Source organism: Ovis canadensis, chromosome 2, assembly GCF_042477335.2.
Source record: "Ovis canadensis isolate MfBH-ARS-UI-01 breed Bighorn chromosome 2, ARS-UI_OviCan_v2, whole genome shotgun sequence".
NCBI classification, from domain to species: Eukaryota; Metazoa; Chordata; class Mammalia; order Artiodactyla; family Bovidae; genus Ovis; species Ovis canadensis.
In genome coordinates, this window is record NC_091246.1 from 232,085,118 (window position 1) to 232,109,562 (window position 24,445).

At 38.6% G+C, this 24,445-nt stretch overlaps 1 protein-coding gene across 3 annotated transcripts in view; it reads right to left on the minus strand.

Moving 5' to 3' along the window:
• Nucleotides 1-24,445, minus strand: part of CUL3 (cullin 3) — a 105,340-nt gene that overhangs the window by 39,965 nt on the left and 40,930 nt on the right. For all 3 annotated transcript variants that reach the window (XM_069574675.1, XM_069574676.1, XM_069574677.1), the window contains one exon: nucleotides 9,183-9,296. In XM_069574675.1, the coding sequence (XP_069430776.1) occupies nucleotides 9,183-9,296 (114 nt within the window). The remainder of the gene's footprint in view (nucleotides 1-9,182; nucleotides 9,297-24,445) is intronic.

The window sequence follows — 24,445 nt, forward strand, 5'->3', positions numbered from 1 at the left end:
GAACAGAAAGCAGCACGGGCAGACTAAAGAGCTGATCAGAGACTGTTGCAGACCTGCAGCGGGGACAAGTCAGTATCATCTCGAGGCACAATAATGTGGAGATCAAACTGTAAACAACTCAGGCTTTTGACTGAGACACCAGAAGGGGTTTTTTCTGTGAGTAAAATATGGTCTGAAGAAAACAAAAAGGCAAACTAAAAATAGATCAACCTTAACAAAGCCTAAAAGCGAGTTCCATCTAGATTATGGTGATCTGCCCATACTGTGCCTGTCTGCCAGAAGAAAACTGCATTTCCTAAGAAGGAAGGTTATCATTACTCAGGGCCTCCACAAATTTTCATATACAATGTTGGAATAGTTAACAGGCCTGTCCCCAGCACAATAAAACAAACACCCCAGGATCCAATGTCTAAAAACTAGAAAAAGCCCCAGGAAGTCAAAGTACTCTATACTCAAACTATCCAGAAGTGTTTAAGAACAAACCAACGACAAACAAATAAATATAAGTAAACTGTAAGTCAAGGGTCTGTGTTGTAATCTCTAAATCCCTAAAACAATAATAAAAGCATATATAAATAATAGCTAATGGGGGAAGGGGGTATAGTAGTAAAACATACTTGACTCACCTAAAAGAAAGAAAACTGAAAGAAAAAAAATCAATAAAGAACAGATGAGACAAACAGAAAAAAGAAAACCACAGTAGGATGGCAAACATAACCCCAAATGTGTCGGGGTTACTACTACATTAAATGCAAAAGAACTACACGCTCCATTTTAAAAGCAAAGATAATCAGATGGGGTTAAAACGCATGTTACTATTGGGTACTTACAAGAGACACACCTTAAATATAAGCAGACAAAAAGGTGAAAAGCAAAGAGTGGGATGAAGTTTGCTAAGAAAACATTAATTATAAGAAAGCTCATATTAATATTAGACAAAATAGTCTTTTAGCAGGAAGTATTACTAAAGATAAAGAAGAATATAATCCTAAATTTATATTCACTGTGTAACAAAACTTCAAAATATATAACCTAAAAGGAGAAATAAGACCCAAATCAAATCTGAAGATTTTAATATTTCTTGGTAGTTGATAGAACAGGCAGACAAAAAAATCAGTAAAGATGTAAGATCTGAACTTGATTAGTAAATCTGACCAACTGATATATACACAACACTTTCTCCAGCAACTGCAGATTGAAAAACTGAAATCAACTGAAATTTAAAACTTCTCTTCAAAGACACCATTAGGAAAAAAGACATGTCTAGAATGAAAGACAATATCTCACAATACATTTATTATTTGATGAAGTATTTTTATCCAGAACATACCAAGAACTCTCACAAATTTTTTAAAAAATCAGAAAACCCACATTTAAAAAAAAGGGCAAGTGTGTAGTTTAACTTGTTATACATAAGTGTTCATCATTCAGTTATATCTGACTCATTGTGACCCTATGGACTGTAGCCCACCAGGATCCTCTGTCCATGGGATTCTCCAGGCAAGGATACCGGAGTGGGTTACCATTTCCTTCCTCCTGTTATAAAGTGCTTTTAAAAAAAATTAAAAGAGGACTTCTGAATTAGTGGTTAGAATAACTGCTGTAACTACTACAGTATCTAATATTTTTGCTGAGTTTCTAACTATTCTAATAACAATGGTTTTAAATAACTTCTGATGACAATTAGGTGTCTAAATCCTTAGAAAATCACTTCTTTAATGAGAATTTTACTATCAGATTCAAAATTTAAAAATGAGAAAAGGAACAGTGCTAAAATATCTAAATGTTTTCATAGCTTACACTTGGATCATTGATAAAAATCACTTTTCTTAAATTATAGGCTTGGGAAAACAGGATTATCTACCCAAATGCGATGTCCACATCATAAAACTGCCCAATGACAGAAGAAACTGGAAAAAGAAACCCAGTTGTTTAGAATAGTGTTTGACACATAATACACATTCACTGCATACCTGCTGAATTAATGACTTTATCCACATAAGCAACAAAGGTAAATGAATGTTAGCTAAACCCTGTGTAAATAAATTATCATAAACATGTAAGTGTGTGTATGAGCATGTGTGGAGAAGTCTCCTTTATTGACAAAAGTTTCATCTTCCTTTCCTACATCAAGATATCTGTGCTCTATGAGTGCACCTCCACAGGACCTACCCATGATGGATTAATACCAGCTTGCCTCCCTCCTTAAACTCAATGTCATGGACTGCTACATCATCACTGCACACACACAAAAATAGTTCACAGGGCGTAAGTAATCAAAAGTGTTTATGGTTCTATTAATTTGCTGAAAGGGGAACTTTTAAAATGGATGGCAAGGAAGGAAATCCTAACTATCAAGCCCAATACGCTTAACCTTTACAGTATTTATGATGTTGCCCTGGTTTTATTTTACATAAAGGCCCAGTACTCGGCTTCTGAACTAACCATAAAAAGATACCAAGGTATTATACTATCAGTCACAAATGCAAAAACTAGAGCACATATGGGGAACCTCTCTCGTACAGGCCCTTCTTGCAAAAGCAGTAAGTTAAAGAAAAAAAAAAAATTAAAAACTGTGAAGCTTAACAGCTCAAAAGCCACATCCTATTTCCTTCTAAGGTATCATTTTGAAAGCAGAGAAAGTACCGAGAAAACTTAAATGCTATTCTAGAATACAGCTGTTCTCAAACTTTTCTCAGCGCTCAATCTAGAATACAGTAAAGAAGAAGTATTTTTTGAATCTAAGAAGTACCAAAATCTACAAAAGAAAATGCAGACTCTCAAATTCTGTGATCTCCATGTTCTCATCCTATCTTCTGGTATCCAAGGACATACAAATCCTTGGTAGCCTTAGCAAACAGCTCATATTATCTCTCAACTTGGTTCCTTGATATCTATCACCTCTGATAACTGTAATTTTCATAATAACGACCAATTTGACACACTCCTTACAGATGCCTAAATTTCCATCTCCCACCTTATCAGGATTCCCTTCACCCACATATTGGGATGGACAGACTTTCAGCTTCCTCGTTAGAAGACCTCAAATATCTCTGGTATTAAAGGTCCTCTTTTTCCTCCCACCTCTCCCTGTGTACATTTCAACAGCTCCTCACTTCAGCTAGAACTTCATGTCTCCTGATCCCCAACACCGAATCCTTGTTTCCTGGGAACTTGTGATTCAATTGCCCGCTTCTTAAAACAGCACAGATTGACAATCAACGATTTTAACAATGCTACGATCTTAGAATTATTCCCCGTACCCAATAAGCCAGATTGAATTAGTAGTTTTTCCTTAGCTTTTGAATATTCTTCTCTGAGACTGCTAAGTCCCTCCAAACAAAGTATAAAGGCTACTGACTGCAGTCACTATACAAACTTTGTGCCAACTTACTTAAATTATCCCCTCCCAATTACAGATGATCCACTTAGACGGCTGACCCAGCACAGGGGATATTCCAAACCTCCCTGTGTGTTAGTTTCCCATTGTTGCTGAACAAATGACCAGCTTCAGTACCTCATTTACTCTGTAACAGTTCCTGAGTTGAGAAGACTGAAAACAGTTTCACTAGGATAGATGACGATGTCAGCAGCACTGGTTCTTTCTGGAGGCTCTGAGGGGGTTTCACTTCCCAGTCTCTTTCAATCTCTAGTGGTCACCTGTATTCCCCTCTTCCATCTTCAAAGCGTATCACTCCAATCTCTGTGTCTGTCATCATATTACCTTCTCTTATTCCGACCCTCCTGCAACTCTCTTATAAAGACCCTGCTGCAGGATAACCTAAGACAATTATCATCTCATGATCCTCAACCTCATTACCTCTGCAAAGTTCCTTCTGCTGTATATGGTGACAATCTCTAGGTTCCAGAGATTAGTCATGGGTGTTATCTGGGAGTCCATTACTCAGCCTACCACATTCCTCAGTACCTCACATGCTTCTGTGACCAGTAATTGAGTGTCTCATGGTCTACCTTATTAAGGAGACCATCCTTGGCTTCTCTCCTCTTCACAAAGTTCTTCCTACATTCCACTTCACCTCTTCACCCGTCCTAATGACTTTCCTAATAGCTCAAAGAAGCAGTGATCCATTGGTCAACTCTCCCCCCATAACTTTGAATTTATAGCTTCTAGTCTTTAAGGAAAACCTCAATAGAACTGTATCTTTGTTATTTGTAAAAATGACTGGGAATATAGATAAATAAGTAAAAATATGAAAGTATCTTTGAAAATCATGACAAAGTTTTATGCAGAAAATTCTATTAACTTTCCATTAACCTTCCACACCACAATAGGAAATGCTTTCCTATTTCTTTTGACATGAATTCTAATTGCTCCAAAGTAAGCTACAGAATGCCATCCACACATTTAATTTCTCCCTTGATATAATAGCTATTTTATAGTTTACAGGGGGAGAAATATATGAATATTAATATACCTGTGGATTATTTTGATAATTAAAGCTATTATATAACCTATGACAAATTTTCTTCATAAAATTAAAAAACTGAAAAGCAAACATACTAAGTAGCCCCAAACCAATCTTAGAAGTTTAACATGTTAACTTTTTTTAAAGAAAAGGATGAATTAAAAATAAAGCAGATTAAATACAGGTAAATTAAGTCTCAAATGTTAGAAAAAGTATAGTGGCAGAATCACATGTTCCATTTTGAGATATGTGTACACTTTTCTTTCTAGAAAGCTGAACCTGCCAACAACAAAGTGTTCAGGGACAAATTTCGACCAATAGCTGCCTCCATGTAACCTGTTATTCCATTTTCACTTTCAAGAGTCAGTGTTTCCCACAGTATCTATACACTGAGGCTGGTGCAGCGCATCTTAGACACAGACCTCTCCCTGTCAGAATGACAGTCAGCGAGCTGAGGAGCAGGAAGGCAGGAAGACAGTGCATTTTAGACACAGACATCTCCCCGTCGGAGTAAAAGTCAGCGACCCGCGGAGGAGGAAGGCGGGGAGACAGCGCCTTTTAGACATGGACCTCTCCCTGTCAGAGTAAAGTCAGCGAGCTGAGGAGCAGGAAGGCGGGGAGACAGCGCAGCGTCTGCTCTTCTCCCGTGAGCCTGAGTTCTAAAATTCCAACAGGCAGAGCTGGTATTCACAGGAAGAAGAATCTGCCTAGGTGTATGTCTTACCTAGCAGGTAAAGTGATCTGATAAGTCTGGAATGAGGGTAAAAGCTTCATAAAAAATAACGGAGATGTCAATATAAAAAAATTGGGGGGGGGGCAGTTTTTGGAAAATTAGAAGAATTTACCTTGATTGAAGCACTGGTTACACACGTGCATACATGTGTCAAAAATAACTTTGTACACTTTAGTTCTGCACATTTCAATGTTAACTGAAATTAATTATACTTTAATTTTTAAAAAACACTTATTTAACATAAAAAGGCAAAATGAAGAGAATGAAAGATGGAAGAATTACATCTATAGAATATGAAAATACATCATCATTTTAACCTCTTTCTAAATCTAAAATTTTGCATTTGTAATAAGCATTTTGAAAAAATGCACTATCTATTAACAAATGTGTATAGTAATTCTAAGATGTAGTGAGTGCCTAGGTTGTGCAGGAGGCTGTGCTAGGTGTTGGAGACAGAGCCGTGATACAAACACTGTCCCGTCCCCACCACTCCCAGTCCAGTCAAGAGAGGAAGCGAGGCTTTAAGCACTTGCTAGTAATGATAAATACTACAAAGGGAGTAGCGCTAAGTACAATGAGAGCAGCTGGGGCCACGGGCAGTACAAAGCATGGAGCAAGGAAAGCTTACCAGAAATCTAAGCAAAGCCTTAAAGTAGGAACACATGACAAAGAGAGGAAACATTCTGGAAACATCTCCCAACAGAACACAGGTGTGAATATTCCAAGATGAGAGAGAAGGATGAGAAAGAATCATGCACTTTAAAGTAATAATTCTAGGAACAATGTAAAAAAGAAGAGAGGGGAGCGTGGTGAATGTTCTATGACTAGCTACTGAGAAATCTAAGTGCTCTGGTCTTGAGTGGCAGATATGAAAATAAGAAATTACACATTCTAGAGATATATGATGTAGGAAAAAAGGGAGAAGAAACTGACAAGAACAATTCCCAGGTTCCTGTCATGACCAAATGGACTCACACTGATTATGAGCTCACTTGGAAATGCCAAGTGTGAACTCTCTCTAGACAGTGAAGGGAGCCACCAGCTGGATCAAAGAATTTCTGAGTCTGAATCTCAGAGCATGAGACTGGAGAGAGAAGGTAGGCGTCATGTGCACAAAGGCACTACAGAGAGTCAAGGGAAGTGAGCACCATGTACCAGGAGAGGGAAGCCTAAGGTGAGCCCCACGGATGGCTCTATTTTAAGGGGCAAGAAGAGAAAGAAGAGTGACTGAGAAGAAACAGAAAGGCAGAGGCATACCAAGGGAGTACTTGATGGCAGAAACTAAGCACCCAACCATGCCAGAATAATAGTACTCAAGCGTGCCAATGCTGCTGGAAAATCAAGGCAAGTGAGGATTAGCAGTGAGCTTTGTTTTCAGAGATGTGCAGACAGGAGCAAGACAGAACAGAAGAGTTGAGGTAGAAGCATGACTGAAATATACTCAAAATGAACGGTGGTAGTTTAGTCGCTAAGTCGTATCTGACTCTTGCGACCCCATGGACTTGCCTACTAGGCTCCTCTGTGCATGGGATTTCCCAGGCAAGAATACTGGAGTGGTTTGCCATTTCTTCTTCCAGAGGATCTTCTCGACTCAGGGACTGAATCTGTGTCTCCTACCTTGTAGGTAGATTCAAACCGATGAGAAAAGAGAGACAGCAAGTGTCAACACTTGCTGTGAGACATTTAGCTGGGAATAGTAATGGAAAATCCTAGGTGGCAGTGGAGAGGTCCAAGAGAAAATTTAGCAGGATATTATTCTGAGAAGGCGGAGAAAGTAGAGGGAAACTTGCAGACTCAGAGGCAAGAGATGAATACAGCTTCTACCTGATGCTTTCTCTTTCCCTGAAAGGCAGATGAGATTGTTTATTAACAGCAAGGGGACCAGCAGGATAGCAGGAGGCTTGAAGAGAAATAATTGTTTCAAAGTGGTAGAATGAGCTGACTAGAGACTTCTGGGCAGTGTGGAAGGTTGGTAGAGGAAGTTCATGAAAATGGACACATAGTACAAGGTTTCCCAAATGGGGTTTCTACCAGCAGAAGCCCAAGGAAGGCAAGTGGCTGGGTTTATCCAGGGCTGTTACACTACCACATGGATTTGATGAAAAGATGAAGGGAAATATTACTACTAATTCTAACTGAACAAAATACTACAGTCCAGGCCATGTAAGTGCTTCACATGAAGGGCTCCTTTAAGCCTCATGGCTACTCTACCCATGAGTACAATATTATTTTCATTTTATAAATGAAGCTAAGGAATAATAATTAGTTCCTTGATTATGATAATTAGTTCCCTGACTACAGTCACGTAACAGCTAGGATTCAAAGTCTGAGATTTCTTTTGTGCCCCCACCAACAGAAAATGCAGTGTGTGTGCTGAAATAAAATAGAAATTCTAAGAAATCACAGGGTATAAAGAAAGTATATATTATTTCAAAATACTCCTTTTATCAACAGAGCAATGGACTATAAAATCACAAGTGATTTTCTATCTCAGTGTCTGTGTTGAAACTCAAAGACTCAACAAACCTGGAACTTAAAGAAGACAGCAGTAAGCGAAGTCATTTCACATTTAAATCCTAAACATTATGATATGTTTTCACAGGCTACCTCGTTTACCTCAAAATGTCCACATTAAGATAACTGTTGTGAAGAGGAAAATGAGGCTCAGAAAGGCTAAATAATCTACTAAACCTTTTCCCAAAACCCTGAAAAATGATGTACCCCTTCTTTGATGCTCTTGCCAATCAGTTCAGTTCAGTCACTCAGTCATGTCCCACTCTTTGTGATCCCACGGACTGTAGCACTCCAGGCCTCCCTGTCCATCACCAACCCCCAGAGCTTACTCAAACTCATGTCCATAGCATCAGTGATGCCATCCAACCACCTCATCCTCGGCCACCCCCTTCCCTTCCCACATTCAATCTTTCCCAGCATCACAAATCCTGGGTTAATAGGCCTGATTGAATTCACTCAGCAGAACAGAAAACTTTATAGTTCTTTGATCTCACTGGAAATTCTTTTCAAAGACTGCCTCATTCTACCAACTAAAGAAACTAGGATTCACTCTCACCATTACAACTAATAATCAAAAACTAAAGAAGCTGAAAATAAAAATTCCAAAGCAGAGAGTAAAATCTTGGAAGAAAATCATTAAGTCCTATTCCCAGACATAAGTTCAATTCCCAACCATAAACACTGAAGAAACAAGTTATTGGGCTTGATGACTCTGCAGACCCAATAATGAAGCTTGACGAATCTTTAATAATTGTATTTTTTTAAGAAACCTGATAGTTTTTAATCTCCTTGAAAGCTATTAAACAATCTAGCTCAAGTCAATGTTTTCCTAACTGTTTTGATCAACAAGGTCTTTTTTTGAATGATTAAAAACAAAAAAGTTACACATGAAAAAGGGAATACATATCTGAAGAATATATATACATATATGTGTGTGTGTGTGTGTACATGTACACATATGAACACACATCCCTAGAGGAGGAAATGGCAACTCACTAGTATTCTTGCCTGGGCAATTCCATGGACAGAGGAGCCTAGGGGGCTACAGTCCATGGGGTCACAAAGGGTCAGACACGACTGAGCATACACATATACTATTGGGAGAGACAGATGGCAGCTATTAAGAGTACAGTTATTACAAAAAAAGTTGCATTAATATGGTATCTCCTGTAACCGAAAACATAAAGACATTAGGGTTAAAAATCTGCAAGAGAATATTTAGCTTTCATCTCTCATGTTGCCACTCAACTCCCCTTACTCAGGGATGGGCTTTTCAGTATTTCCCATATTGAAGCTTAAGTGCTAGATTACATCTTTTCCTTTCTAATCCTTAAGTATACGAACAACTAAGATTTTATTCATATAAGCTAAAGTTGGCCCTTATGATATAAACGGTATTAAAAAAAAAAAGTTTTCCACACTGAGTTGCACAATCTAACTAAATGTGACAGAAAAAATGATACTGTGTTTTGAAATGCTTAAAGGAAAAACAACAAAGCTCTACTTACCATATACATTAGTATGTCTCTAATCATCACCATAGCTGTCTGATGATCATTCCAAGCTTGATTTAGCGTTTGAAGAAAGTTGTTATTCAATGAATTTAGTACATCTTCTCGCACCTATTAACAGAAGGGTTCATTACAGTTTGTTTATACACCCAATGCACACTCATATGTATACATGCACATTATCTGTTCAACAAAATAATGAAGTGAAATCTTCAATTTTAAATCAAGAAACATGTTACAGACCAGCAGAAGTAAGCTATAATATAACCTATATACAGATAACTAACAAAACACGTTTTGTACAGTCCAGACCAGTCTCTTGACCTCCAGAATCATAAAGCAACCTCCTGGGCATTTCTCAACCCTCCAATGATGTAACTTGTCAGCATAAAATCCTAAAGACTTACAAAAGAACTACAAAGGTGCCACAGAACTGGTCCCAGGCTCTAGCACTCCAGTTAAACTTTCTACTACACTACCCCTCCCCCATCTTTGAAAAATGGTCAAAAACACTGACTTTGGAGTCAAACTACCTGGGCTTGAATACCAGTTCCCTGATTAGGAGTGCAACCTTGGGTAAATTATTTCATCACCATGCTTCAGGTTCCTCATATCCGAAACAGTATCCATTTTACAGGACTGTTTTAAGGACTGAATTACCACTTGAAATACACATAAGACAGTGCCTAACACTCAGCAAACATACAATGAGCATAAAGTATACTAACTTAATGCACTCCAACTACCATGAAGCTGCGTACTGCAAACGTGCTCTGCCATCTCCGCTTAGTTCACACAGCTCACTCCCCTCCTTTTCTTCTACTCAAGTTTAACCTCCACAAAAAGGTCTTTCCTGACTATCCTATTTTAGTGACAATACCTCTACTTCTTCACCCTATGCTTTATTTTTCCTCATAGTATTCGTCACTAATTACCAGTATATTACATATTTATCTGTTTACTATTGCTCTGTTGCAGCAAGGATTTTCTCTTCTTCATGTGTACCTCCCACATCTAGAACAGTGCCTGGCATATAAAAGACCCTTTTTTTCATCGCCACCCTCCAATACCATGATTCACCTCCAACAAGGTAAGTTCTTTCACCATATCTGCCTTTGCATAAAGTTCCTTCCAGTCTGAAATACCCTTTAAAGGCAATTCTGGTAAGACTTGAGGAATTTTTTCCCACAATCCACAAGTATATTCACACCTTCTCCAGTAACAGGTTATTGACCATTACTTCTTTCTGCTATGTTATCAGTCCAATGGAAAAATTCTTTGACTAGGAAACAGAATCTAGACTCTGGTTTTAGCTTTGTCATGAAGTACTGCATCTGTCCTCTAAGCTCCTATGACACTCTGGGACGATTAACGCCAGTTTTTCAAATCCAACCAATCTTCCATGGTCCACCTCAACTCTCAGTAACTCCAGCCTAAAGAGACATATTTTTTTTTAATCTCTAAACATTCTTTACCATAGATAATCTACAGCAGTGGTTTAACTTTTTCAGGCTGGGAAGAATCTGAAGTCACAGTGCTTTCTGACACCTAAAACCCAAATTATAAACACGTGTAAATAAACACATGTATTAGAACTAGAATAAAGTGATTTTAAGTGCCAAAGATTAAAACACACACACACACACACACACACACACACACTATTCTCAACACATGGGAGAGAAAGCAGAAGCTAAGAAAACTGTAATTTATTTTTTCTTACATGTAGAGGAAAAATAGTGGGAGATTTTACTGGTGGGACAATTAATCTATTCTACCAAACATCCAGTATGAAAACCACTAGTCTATACCACATAATTCAAACTTTTATTATATACTCTTTTTCACAAGACTCAGCTACTTGACTTTAAATATATCACCAAGAGATTACTCCATAAATATGTTGACAATATTAAAAGTGATAAACATCCATGTCAATTGACAGTACTATGTTAAACACTTTCATGCAAAGTGGTAAAACATCATATTTCAAGTAATTAAGTCAACCACACATCATATGCAAGCTCCCATATGCTAAACAAACAAAAAACCCCAGCAAGCTGAAAATGTGCCTATTTACAAAATTCTTCATCAAGCTTCATATTCTTTCACTGACCCTCTAAACTCTGAGCAGCAATTAAATTAAGATCATGATAATACTAGAAAAACTGTATTATACATTAGATCATGATAATACTAGAGAAACTGTATTATACATTCTAAACACCAGAAAATCTAGAAATTAATCATTTGAAAGGATTTAAGTGAAAATATTCCCTTTGTTATAAAAGCAAGTGATATGTTAACTCTGATTATAAAGTCATTCTGATTTAAGAATGCAAAAATGTGCTTGGTATATTTGCTGAATAAATGAAAAGTTTACCTATTAAATTTAAAAGTTATAAAATAAGGCATATTTTCTGTAACCACTAATTATACTCTAAAAATATATCAGCAAGTATAAGATACTGCCTTTCAACAAAATTAAAATACAACCAACTAACACAGTGTGTTATAAATGATAACACTGCTTTATTTGCATTATACTTCAAAAAATTATCCTGACAGATCAGTAATAGTGAATTCTACTCAGCAGAAAGAAAGTTGCTATTAAGAGTTAATTTTGTTGTATTTATTTTTGAATGATCACACACAGATATGACTAAAAGATGAAAGATAAATGCTCTTAAATACACTTGCTGCAATCATCTCTTATTCAGATCACTCTGAGCAAGAAATTGTTCCTTTAAAACTGTTTCAGAAAGTATCTTTGTACTCATATATGAAAAGTGAAAGATTATTTGTCCAAACATACAATAAAATGGTAGGAATGAGATGAAAATTTAATGTTTATGAAGATCAAAACAGGCTTTTTCAAGACTAAGCTGGCATATAAAGCAAAACACGCATAAAATGACAAAACATTTAACCTTTATCTTACAAATTATTAACATAACAATACAGAAAGTTTGAAACAGAAAGTGGGGGATATGTAACATTATTAATCTCACACCCTACCAAAACCATAATTAGTTTCTGCACTAGCAAAGCCTGAGATAAAGGTGGTATCAGAACCAAAGGGTCCTGCCAATCATATTGTGACCAGATCCATTATTTTAAAAATCTATATGAACATTATGCAGATGAAGAGCTGGAATGTGAAGAATGAGACAATGAAGAACAAGTTTAACAAGATCATGGAAGCTGAGAGCAGGATGATGTACCAGCTGTGACAAGAGGCTAAAGCAGTAGCTGAAAACTGATGACTATGCAAAGTATCTAGCCTTGCAAAGGATAAAGCAAGACACAGTAATTTAAAACAATAGATCATAAACCTGGCAAAGAGACAGAATCCTACAGAGACTAAGAGATTTCAGTCAAGAGAATGAGAAGACCAGACAGACTGGAAGAAAATATTTAGAAAAGATACATACACCTGATTCAATTCAATTCAGTTGCTCAGTCAAGTCCAACTCTTTGAGACCCATGAACTGCAGCACGCTAGGCCTCCTTGTCCATCACCAACTCCTGGAGTCCACCCAAACCCATGTCCATTGAGTCGGTGATGCCATCTAACCATCTCATCCTCTGTCATCCCCTTCTCCCTCCTTCAATCTTTCCCAGCATCAGGGTCTGTTTCAATGAGTCAGTTATTCGCATCAGGTGGCCAAAATATTGGAGTTTCAGCTTCAGCATCAGTCCTTCCAAAGAACACCCAGGACTGATCTCCTTTAGGATGGACTGGTTGGATCTCCTTGCAGTTCAAGGCACTCTCAAAAGTCTTCTCCAGCACCACAGTTCAAAAACATCAATTCTTCTGCGCTCAGCTTTCTTTATAGTCCAACTTTCACATCCATACACGACCACTGGAAAAACCATAGCCTTGACTAGACGGACCTTTGTTGGCAAAGTAATGTCTCTGCTTTTTAATATGCTGTCTAGGTTGGTCCTAACTTTCCTTCCAAGGAGTAAGCAATACACTTGATAAAGGACTGTTAATCAAAATACACAAAGAATTTCTAAAACTCGGCAGTAAGAAAATAAACAGTTCAACTTTTAAAACTGGCAAGACCTGGACACCTCACCAAAAAGATACTCAGATAGCAAACAGGCACATAAGAAGATGTTCAATGTCTGAATTAAAATAACGGGATGCCACCACACATCTATTAGAATGGCCAAAATCCAAACAAGGACAACACCAAATTTGGTGAGGATGCAGAGCAATAGGAATGAACACTCAATCACTGCTGGGAGGGATACAAAATGATACAGCCACTTGGGAAGACAGTGGCAGTTTCTTACAAAACTAGACATACTCTTACTATGTGATCCAGAAAATTATGCTTCCCAGAGTAAATATCGAAGGAGTTGACAACATATGTCGACATAAAATCCCCCACACTAATGTTTATAGAAACTTTACCTGTCACTGCCAAAACCCGGAAGCAAGGAAGATGCCGTTCAGTAGGTGAATAAATAAACTGTGGTACATCCAGACAATGGAATATCACTCAGCACTGGAAAGAAATGTGCAATCAAGCCCATGAAAAAAAAAAAAAAAAAAAGATGCAGAAGAACCTTAAATACATACTACAACATGAAAGAAGTCAATCTGAAAAGGTTACGTACAATATGATTCCAATCACATGACATTCTGGAAAAGGCGTAACTTTAAGAGACTGTAGAAAAGATCAGTGGTTGCCAGGGCTTAGAGTGAAAGGAAAAATGAATATGCAGAATACAGAAGATTTTTAGGGCAGTGAAAACATTCTGTATGCTATTGTAATGGTATTTCACTAAACAGTTGCCAAGACGCATAGAATAAACACCCCCAAGAATAAACATCATGTAAATGATGGACTGTGGGTGATAATGATAAGCCAGTGTTCCAAGTTCAATACTGTAACAACTGCACCACTCTGGCAGGGTACATGTGTCAGTGGGCATATAGGAAATCTCTATACCTTTTGCTCAATTTTGCTGTGAATCAAAAACTGCTTTAAAAAAGACAGTCTATCTTAAAAAGCTTCTCTGGTAGCTCAGATGGTGAAGAATCTACCTGCAATGCAGGAGAACTGGGTCAGAAATATCCCCTTAAGAAGGAAACAGCAACCCACTCCAACATTCTTGTCTGGAGAACTCCATGCACAGAAGAGCCTGGCTGGCCACAGTTTCATGAGACTGCACAGTTGAACACAACCGAGTGACTAACACACATACACAAAGTCGGGGGCCCACACAGGATCTAAGAGAAAGAGAATCTTGGGTATTCTTGTTTTTAAAGAGCTACCCAGGTGATTCTGATATAACAGCCAGGATTAGGGGCCCTTTAACTTTAAGAGCTAAACCAGCCATTTTTGTTCCTTCCCTTTGCAAAAGTTCCTCAATATGAATGTTTATAGTAATAATAATAATAATAATCATACTATATGTGGTTCTAAGTTCTGATTTTCTTAGGCCATTGTTAACATTCAACATCAACCTTTACTTTAAGAGACAAATTTCTTGCTGTATCATTTCACTTCCAAAACACCACAATTAATTCAAAGAAAAAGGGTATAGCAGAATGAAATGTAAGAAAAAAAATGTCATCTGAGATTTAAAGTTTTCAACCTAACACCAAAAGCATGAGGTATAAAAGAAAAAAAAAATGATAAAATGAGCTCCATCAAAACTGAAATTTTTTGTTCTGCAAGTATTCTTAAAAGAATAAAAAGACAAACTATTGACAGGGAGAAAGTACCAAATGACTTGTACCAAGAATAAAAAAAAAAAAAAACCCCAAACTCTTACAACTCAATAAAGCAAGCAAACAGAATTTTTAAATGGGAAAAAGACTTGAACAGACACTCAACCAAGTAAGATATAAAAAGGCAATGTGGCACATGAAAAGATGTTCACCAACATGAGGTAGGAAGGAAAGGCAAATTAAAAGCATGATGAGATACCACTATCCACATACATCAGAATGGCTACAATACTGACAGTACCAAGTGCTGGAAAAGATTCTGAACAGCTAAAACTTTCATACATTGCTAGCAGCAATACAAAATGGCACAATCCCACCAGCAAACAGTCTAGCAGTAACTTATGAAGTTAAATATACAATTACCATATGACCCAGCAATCCCACACCTAGGAATTTATCCTAGAGAAAGGAAAACCTGTATCCACACAAAAACTTGCAGAAAAGTGTTCACAGCAACTCTATTCACAACCAGAAGAAACTATACAACCCAAATGTCTTGCAATAAATAAATAGGTAAATGGATAAGCAAACTGATACACTGATAACAAGGAACAAACTATTGATATACACAACAGACTGGCTCAATTGCAAAATAATTATGTGAATGACAGAAGTTAGTCTCAAAGGCTACAAACTGTATGATTCCATTTATACAACATTATTGACAAAACAAAACTACACTGACAGATCCGTGGTTGCCAAGTATTAAGGGTGGAAGAAGGATGTGACTACAAAGGAAAACCAGAAATGTTGGGGGGCTGAAGGATATTCCATACTGACTGTGACAGCAATTATACAAACCTATACATGGGTTAAAATTCACAGAATCGTACATGAAATTAAAAGGATAATTTTATTGTATTTATTTCTTAAAACTTGCAATATTTATGTTCTCAAATTGCGTCCTGTTTCATTATTGTATTATTAACATAAGCTATGATGCCACAGAATGCTCAAACTACCACACAATTGCACTCATCTCACATGCTAGCAAAGTAATGCTCAAAATTCTCCAAGCCAGGCTTCAGCAATATGTGAACCGTGAACTTCCTAATGTTCAAGCCAGTTTTAGAAAAGGCAGAGGAATCAGAGGATCAAATTGCCAACACCCGCCGGATCATCAAAAAAGCAAGAGAGTTCCAGAAAAACATCTATTTCTGCTTTAGTGACTATGCCAAAGCCTTTGACTGTGTGGATCACAAGAAACTGTGGAAAATTCTGAAAGAGATGGAATACCAGACCACCTGATCTGCCTCTTGAGAAACTTACATGCAGGTCAGGAAACAACACTTAGAACTGGACATAGAACAACAGACTGGTTCCAAATAGGAAAAGGAGTACATCAAGGCTGTATACTGTCACCCTGCTTATTTAACTTATATGCAGAGTACATCATGAGAAACACTGGGCTGGAGGAAGCACGAGCTGGAATCAAGATTGCCGGGAGAAATATCAATCACCTCAGATATGCAGATGACACCACCCTTATGGCAGAAAGTGAAGAGGAACTCAAAAGCCTCTTGATGAAAGTGAAAGAGAAGAGTGAAAGAGTTGGCTTAAAGCTCAACATTCAGAAAACGAAGATCATGGCATCTGGTCCCATCACTTCATGGGAAATAGATGGGCAAACAGTGGAAACAGTGTCAGACTTTATATTTTTGGGCTCCAAAATCACTGCAGATGGTGACTGCAGCCATGAAATTAAAAGATGCTTACTCCTTGGAAGAGAAGTTATGATCAATCTAGACAGCATATTCAAAAGCAGAGACATTACTTTGCCAACAAACGTCCGTCTAGTCAAGGCTATGGTTTTTCCAGTGGTCATGTTATGGATGTGAGAGTTGGACTGTGAAGAAAGCTGAGGGCCAAAGAATTGATGCTTTTGAACTGTGGTGTTGGAGAAGACTCTTGAGAGTCCCTTGGACTGCAAGGAGATCCAACCAGTCCATTCTGAAGGAGATCAGTCCTGGATGTTCTTTGGAAGGAATGATGCTAAAGCTGAAACTCCAGTACTTTGGCCACCTCATGTGAAGAGTTGACTCATTGGAAAAGACCCTGATGCTGGGAGGGACTGGGGGCAGGAGGAGAGGGGATGACAGAGGATGAGATGGCTGGATGGCATCACCAACTCGATTGACGTGATTTGAGTGAACTCCAGGAGTTGGTGATGGACAGGGAGGCCTGGTGTGCTGCGGTTCATGGGGTCACAAAGAATCAGACACGACTGAGCAAATGAACTGAACTGATGATGCCACAATCATTATTCATAAAAGCAACCTGAATGCCAAACAATGAAGAATCATTACTTTGAGTACACCAAACTTTACAGAGGCTTCTTCAATAATTCAAATGGACATACTACATCCTCCATTTCTGTGAACAGAGCTTTCCCTGTCCTTTTCATTACACCCTCAGTGAAGATTGAAGTGGATTAGTAAATCAAAACAAAGCCTTTATTTTTCAATGCCATAATAATGTAAGTTCACTGTGTTCAATGATAAACTGACATCCAAGTTGTAAGAAATACATTCTCAAATCAGATTACTGGCGAAGGTATGAAAGTGGAAAGGGTAATGACAGGAGAGGGCAGCAGGTAGGAGCATGAGTGGGAGCTGAAAAGACTGACAAGCAGGCTGCCCTTGGAAGGATTATTAATCCCACCCTGTAACACACACACGCGCGCACACACACACACACACACACATTTATTCCTCATCATTAATTAAAACTTTTTCACCCTCTAAGGTTTAAATGCCTGGAGCAAATCCCAGCAAGCCAATCCTAATATCTAGGTAACACCAAGAAATTTTATCAACTAAAAGTAGTAATTAAGATTTTAATTCTCAACTTTACTGAAACAAGAACTAAGCCATATAATTAATAATGATATGGACTACTGAAAAGGACTTTCTGCTTTAAAAAATCTTCAAACTCGGAACAAAACTTAATTCCAATAGAGATAAACCTCTGAAAAATACAGACATTTGTATTTGGCATTATTTTCCATGGAAATATATACCATGTATTAAAAACATCAAAAGGTACATGAATAATATGGTGCATGTGCTAAATTAAAAAAAGAGAGAAAACATTTAAGGGTACCATGGAAACACTATCATGTTAAGAGGTGTGACTTCTTAGAAATCTGTAGCATTTCAGTGTTCACTCAGGAGCTAAACAATCAAATTTGTATTTGCAGACAGTTACCGAGGGCAATTACAAAGACTTTGAACAAGTTACTTAACCTATACATTCTGTAGTTTCTCTTCCTGGAATATGACAGGTTGGTCAGATCAATGGCATTCATGCAATGCCTTAGAACCATTTCAGGGTGGGCTCTTTGCCCTAATTAATATGATTTATACCGGTTTTGTGTGATTTTAAAAGTAGGGTTTTCCACTGTTTTAAAAATACAGGCATACCTTGAAGATACCATGGTTCTGATTCCAAACCATTGCAACAAACCAAGCACTGCAACAAATCAAGTCACAAAGATTTTTTTTGTTAAAGCGAGACTCATGAATTTTTTCGTTTCCTAGTGCATATAAAATTTACGTTTACATTACACAGTAGGCTATTAAGTGGGCAATAGTATTACGTCTAAATAAACAGTGCATAGAGCAGGCGTGAAGAGATAGCCCACATCCAAGGTACGAGAAACCCAAGTAAGACAGTAGGTGTTGCAAGAGGGTATCAAAGGGCAGACACACTGAAACCATACTCTCGGAAAACCAGTCAATCTGATCACACACACCACAGCCTTGTCTAACTCAATGAAACCAAGCTATGCCCGTGGGGCAACCCAAGATGGGCAGGTCATGGCGGAGAGGTCTGACAGAATGTGGTCCACTGGAGAAGGGAATGGCAAACTACTTCAGTATTCTTGCCTTGAGAACCCCATGAACAGTATGAAAAGGCAAATGATAGGATACTGAAAGAGGAACTCCCCAGGTCAGTAGGTGCCCAATATGCTACTGGAGATCAGTGGAGAAATAACTCCAGAAAGAATGAAGGGATGAAGCCAAAGTAAAAACAATACCCAGCTGTATATGTGACCAGTGATAGAAGCAAGGTCCGATGCTATAAAGAGCAATATTGCATAGGAACCTGGAATGTTACATCCATGAATCAAGGCAAATTGGAAGTAGTCAAAAGAAGATGGCAAGAGTGAATGCCAACATTCTAGGAATCAGCAAACTAAAATGGACTGGAATGGGTGAATTTAACTCAGACGACCCTTATATCTACTACTGCGGGCAGGAATCCCTTAGAAGAAATGGAGTAGCCATCACGGTCAACAAAGAGAGTCTGAAATGCAATACCTGGATGCAATCTCAAAAACGACAGAATGATCTCTGTTCGTTTCCAAGGCAAACCATTCAATACCACAGTTATCTAAGTCTATGCCCCAACCAGTAATGTTGAAGAAGTTGAAGCTGAACGGTTCTATGAAGACCTACAAGACTTTCTAGAACTAACACCAGGAAAAGATGTTCTTTTCATTATAGGGGACTGGAATGCAAAAGTAGGAAGCCAAGAAACACCTGGAGTTACAGGCAAATTTGGCCTTGGAATGAGGAATGAAGCAGGGCAAAGGCTAATATAGTTTTGCCAAGAAAACGCACTGGTCATAGTAAACACCCTCTTCCAACAACACAAGAGAAGATTACACATGGACATCGCCAGATGGTCAACACCGAAATCAGACTGATTATATTCTTTGCAGCCACAGATGGAGAAGCTCTATACAGTCAGCAAAAACAAGACCGGGAGCTGACTGTGACTCAGATCATGAGCTCCTTACTGCCAAATTCAGACTTAAATTGAAGAAAGTAGGGAAAATCACTAGACCATTCAGGTACGACCTAAATCAAATTTCTTATGATTATACAGTGCAAGTGAAAAACAGATTTAAGGGACTAGATCTGATAGATAAGAGTGCCTGTTGAACTATGGACGGAGGTTCGTGACATTGTACAGGAGACAGGGATCAAGACCAAGCAAAATGGCTGTTTGGGGAGGCCTTACAAATAGCTGTGAAAAGAAGAGAAGTGAAAAGCAAAGGAGAAAAGGAAAGATACAAACATCTGAATGCAGAGTTCCAAAGAATAGCAAGAGGAGAGAAGAAAGCCTTTCTCAGTAATCAATGCAAAGAAATAGAGGAAAACAACAGAATGGGAAAGACTAGAGATCTCTTCAAGAAAATTAGAGATACCAAGGGAATATTTCATGCAAAGATGGGCTAGATAAAGGACAGAAATGGTCTGGACCTAACAGAAGCAGAAGATATTAAGAAGAGGTGGCAAGAATACACAGAAGAACTGTACAAAAAAGATCTTCATGACCCGGATAATCACGATGGTATCATCACTCACCTAGAGCCAGACATCCTGGAATGTGAAGTCAAGTGGGCCTTAGAAAGCAGAGGTGATGGAATTCCCGTTGAGCTATTTCAAATCCTGAAAGATGATGCTGTAAAAGTGCTGTACTCAATATGCCAGCAAATGTGGAAAACTCAGCAGTGGCCATAGGACTGGAAAAGGTCAGTTTTCATTTCAATCCCTAAGAAAGGCAATGCCAAAGAATGCTCGGACTACTGCACAATTGCACTCATCTCACATGCTAGTAAAGTAATGCTCAAAATTCTCCAAGCCAGGCTTCAGCAATATGTGAACTGTGTACTTCCAGATGTTCAAGCTGGTTTTAGAAAAGGCAGAGGAACCAGAGATCAAATTGCCAACATCTGCTGGATCAACGAAAAAGCAAGAGAGTTCCAGAAAAACATTTCTGCTTTATTGACTATGCCAAAGCCTTTGACTGTGTGGATCACAAGAAACTGTGGAAAATTCTGAAAGAGATGGAATATCAGACCACCTGACCTGCCTCTTGAGAAACCTACATGCAGGTCAGGAAGCAACAGTTAGAACTGGACATGGAACAACAGACTGGTTCCAAATAGGAAAAGGAGTACATCAAGGCTGTATACTGTCACCCTGCTTATTTAACTTATATGCAGAGTACATCATGAAAAACATTGGGCTGGAGGAAGCACAAGCTGGAATCAAGATTGCCAGGAGAAATATCAATCATCTCAGATATGCAGATGACACCACCCTTATGGCAGAAAGTGAAGAGGAACTCAAAAGCCTCTTGATGAAAGTGAAAGAGAAGAGTGAAAAAGTTGGCTTAAAGCTCAACATTCAGAAAACGAAGATCATGGCATCTGGTCCCATCACTTCATGGGAAATAGATGGGCAAACAGTGGAAACAGTGTCAGACTTTATATTTTTGGGCTCCAAAATCACTGCAGATGGTGACTGCAGCCATGACATTAAAAGATGCTTACTACCTAGATAGCATATTCAAAAGCAGAGACATTACTTTGCCAACAAAGGTCCATCTTGTCAAGGCTATGGTTTTTCCAGTGGTCATGTTATGGATGTGAGAGTTGGACTGTGAAGAAAGCTGAGGGCCAAAGAATTGATGCTTTTAAACTGTGGTGTTGGAGAAGACTCTTGAGAGTCCCTTGGACTGCAAGGAGCTCCAACCAGTCCATTCTGAAGGAGATCAGCCCTGGGTGTTCTTTGGAAGGAATGATGCTAAAGCTGAAACCCCAGTACTTTGGCCACCTCATGTGAAGAGTTGACTCATTGGAAAAGACCCTGATGCTGGGAGGGACTGGGGGCAGGAGGAGAAGGGGATGACAGAGGATGAGATGGCTGGATGGCATCACTGACTCGATGGACATGATTTGAGTGAACTCCAGGAGTTGGTGATGGACAGGGAGGCCTGGCATGCTGCGATTCATGGGGTCGAAAAGAGTCAGACATGACTCAGCAACTGAACTGATCTTAATTTAAAAATATTTTGTAGCAAATAAAAGCTAACCATCATCTGAGTCATCAAGGTGTTATAATCTTGTTGCTGGTGAAGATCTTGCCAAGGTGTTGATGGCTGCTGACTGATCAGGGGTGGCTGGTGAATGCTGGGATGGTTTTGGCAATTTCTTCAAATAAGATGACAATGAAGTGTGTCACATGAATAAAGTCTTCCTTTCAAGAATGATTTCTCTGTAGCATGCAACACTGTTTCACAGCATTTTACGAACAGTAAGAAGTGGAGTCAGTCCTTTCAAACCTGCTTCATCAACTAAGTTAATGTAACAAATCCTTTTGTGTCATGTCAACAGCCTTGACAGTATCTGTACCAGAAGTACATTTCATCTTGCCTCCCTTGTAGCTCAGACAGTAAAGAATCTGCCTGTGATTCCGGCGATGCAGGAGACGTGGGTTCAACCCCTGGGTCGGGAAGATTCCCCTGGAGAAGGAGTGACAACCCACTCCAGTATTCTTGCCTGGAGAACGCCATGGACAAAGCAGCCTGGTAGGTTACAGTCTTTGGGGTCACAAAGAGTTGGACACAACTGAGCGACTAACACACTTTAAGGTTCCAATTGTAATTCTAGTTTTTTCTGCTATTTGCACATCTGAAGTTACTTATTCTACACTGTGAGCTCTTCAAAGTAATCCAAGGAGTTAACTTCTTCCAAACTTGTGTCCATATGGTATTTTGACCTCTTCCCACCTATCAGGAATGTTCATCAGAAACCCGCTGAAGACGGTTGCCATAAACCCTCTATTTGTAAAAAATGCATTTATCTGCTAGGTGTAGTAAAGCAAAAGCACAATAAAACAAGGTGTGCCTGAGACTGACAGAGTCACTGGATACTCGCTAAGTACCTTTTTCTTGGCTCTAAATTCCAAAACATACTGCTTGTTTCACCTGATGAAACCAAGTATTTACAAAAATAGGCAAAATTTACCATGATCAAAAATACCATTGAAGTTCTCACAGCATTTAAATTTTTCAGAGCCCTGCATATATAATCTGGGAACTTGTCATTTTACAAATTTTACCAGTTATATAAATCCTATTTTTCCAAAAAATGGGCTACCCTGGTGGCTCAATAGGTGAAGAATTCACCTGCAATGCGGGAGTCACAGGATATGCAGGTTCGATCCCTGGGTCAAGGATATTCCCTGGAGAAGGAAATGGAAACCCACTCCAGTATTCTTGCCTGGAGAATTCCATAGACAAAGGAGCCTGGTAGGCTACAGTCCAAAGGGTCACAGTCAGACACAGCTAAGCAGGCAGGCAGGGATTTCCTAAAAATGTCATTAAAAAATAATTCCTGAAGATCTCAAAATATGAAGTGATGTGATATAAACCTATCAATAAACATGGCTTAATATATAAGTGAATTTCAACAGAAGCCAAGCCATGAAGTGTAGAAGATCTCTCTCCTAATCTGACGCATCCTTTGAAAAACGCTTCACAGCTCTTCCCCTTATGCAAAGATTCTTGATTGAAAAGATTACATGGTAAATAAAGGCAGCACAGGAATACAGATGCTAAAAACCCCATCTGCCTGATTCAAATCATAGAGCCAATGGTAGGTAGATGTGTGACCCCGAGCGACTTCATTTGTGTGGAAGTGATAGTGTGTGTCAGTCGCTCAGTCATGTTCGACTCTTTGTGACCCCATGGACTGTAGCCAGCCAGGCTCCTCTGTCCATGGGATTCTCCAGGCCAGAATACTTGAATAGGTACCTGTTCCCTTCTGCAGAAGATCCTTCCAAACCAAGAATCAAACCCAGGTCTCCCGCACTGCAGGCGGATTCTTTACCGAGCCACCAGGGAAGCCTAAGAATACTGCAGTGGATAGGCCATCCCTTCTCCAGTGGATCTTCTCAACCCAGGAATCGAACTGGGGTTTCCTGCATTGCAGGTTGATCCTTTACCAACTGAACTACCAGGGAAACCTTCATTTGTTTATCAGTTTTTATAAAATAGCACCTACTTCAAGGAGTTATTTTGTGGATAAAATGAGCCAACATGCATAAAATACTTAGAACAGTGCCTAGCCCACATTAAATGCCACATAAGCATTTGCTTCCATTAAAATATTACTTGTTACATTATTTATAACATTATTTGAATCTTGCTACTGAGAGTGTCGTCTGCACAGAGTAGAATTATGGTCAATATCCTCATCATCACAGTCATCATCTGTAAGCTTGACCCACTGAATCATAATCTGCATTTTAACAACATGCTCAGAAAATTTTCTGAAACAACAAACACACATACATATATATTCACATATTTTATACACTATTGATTCTCAATTCTCAATTTCCACTTGATTACTGCTTTTTTTCCTTTCTTTTAAAGAACCAAAATCTCTCCATAACTAGAAAGAATTACTTTACTTCATATTTTGAGGAGTTCATAATGCAGCCAACCTCCATTAAATCTGGTGAATAGATGTAGCTAATTCATAATACATAACAACCTTAAGACTTTTGTATTTCAAAGCAAACTTCTACTAAAGGTTGCTGTTGTTTAGTCGACCAATCGTGTCCAACTCTTTGCAAACCCATAGTCTGCAGTATGCCAGGCCTCCCTATCCCTCAGCATCTCCCAGAGTTTGCCCAAGTTCATGTCC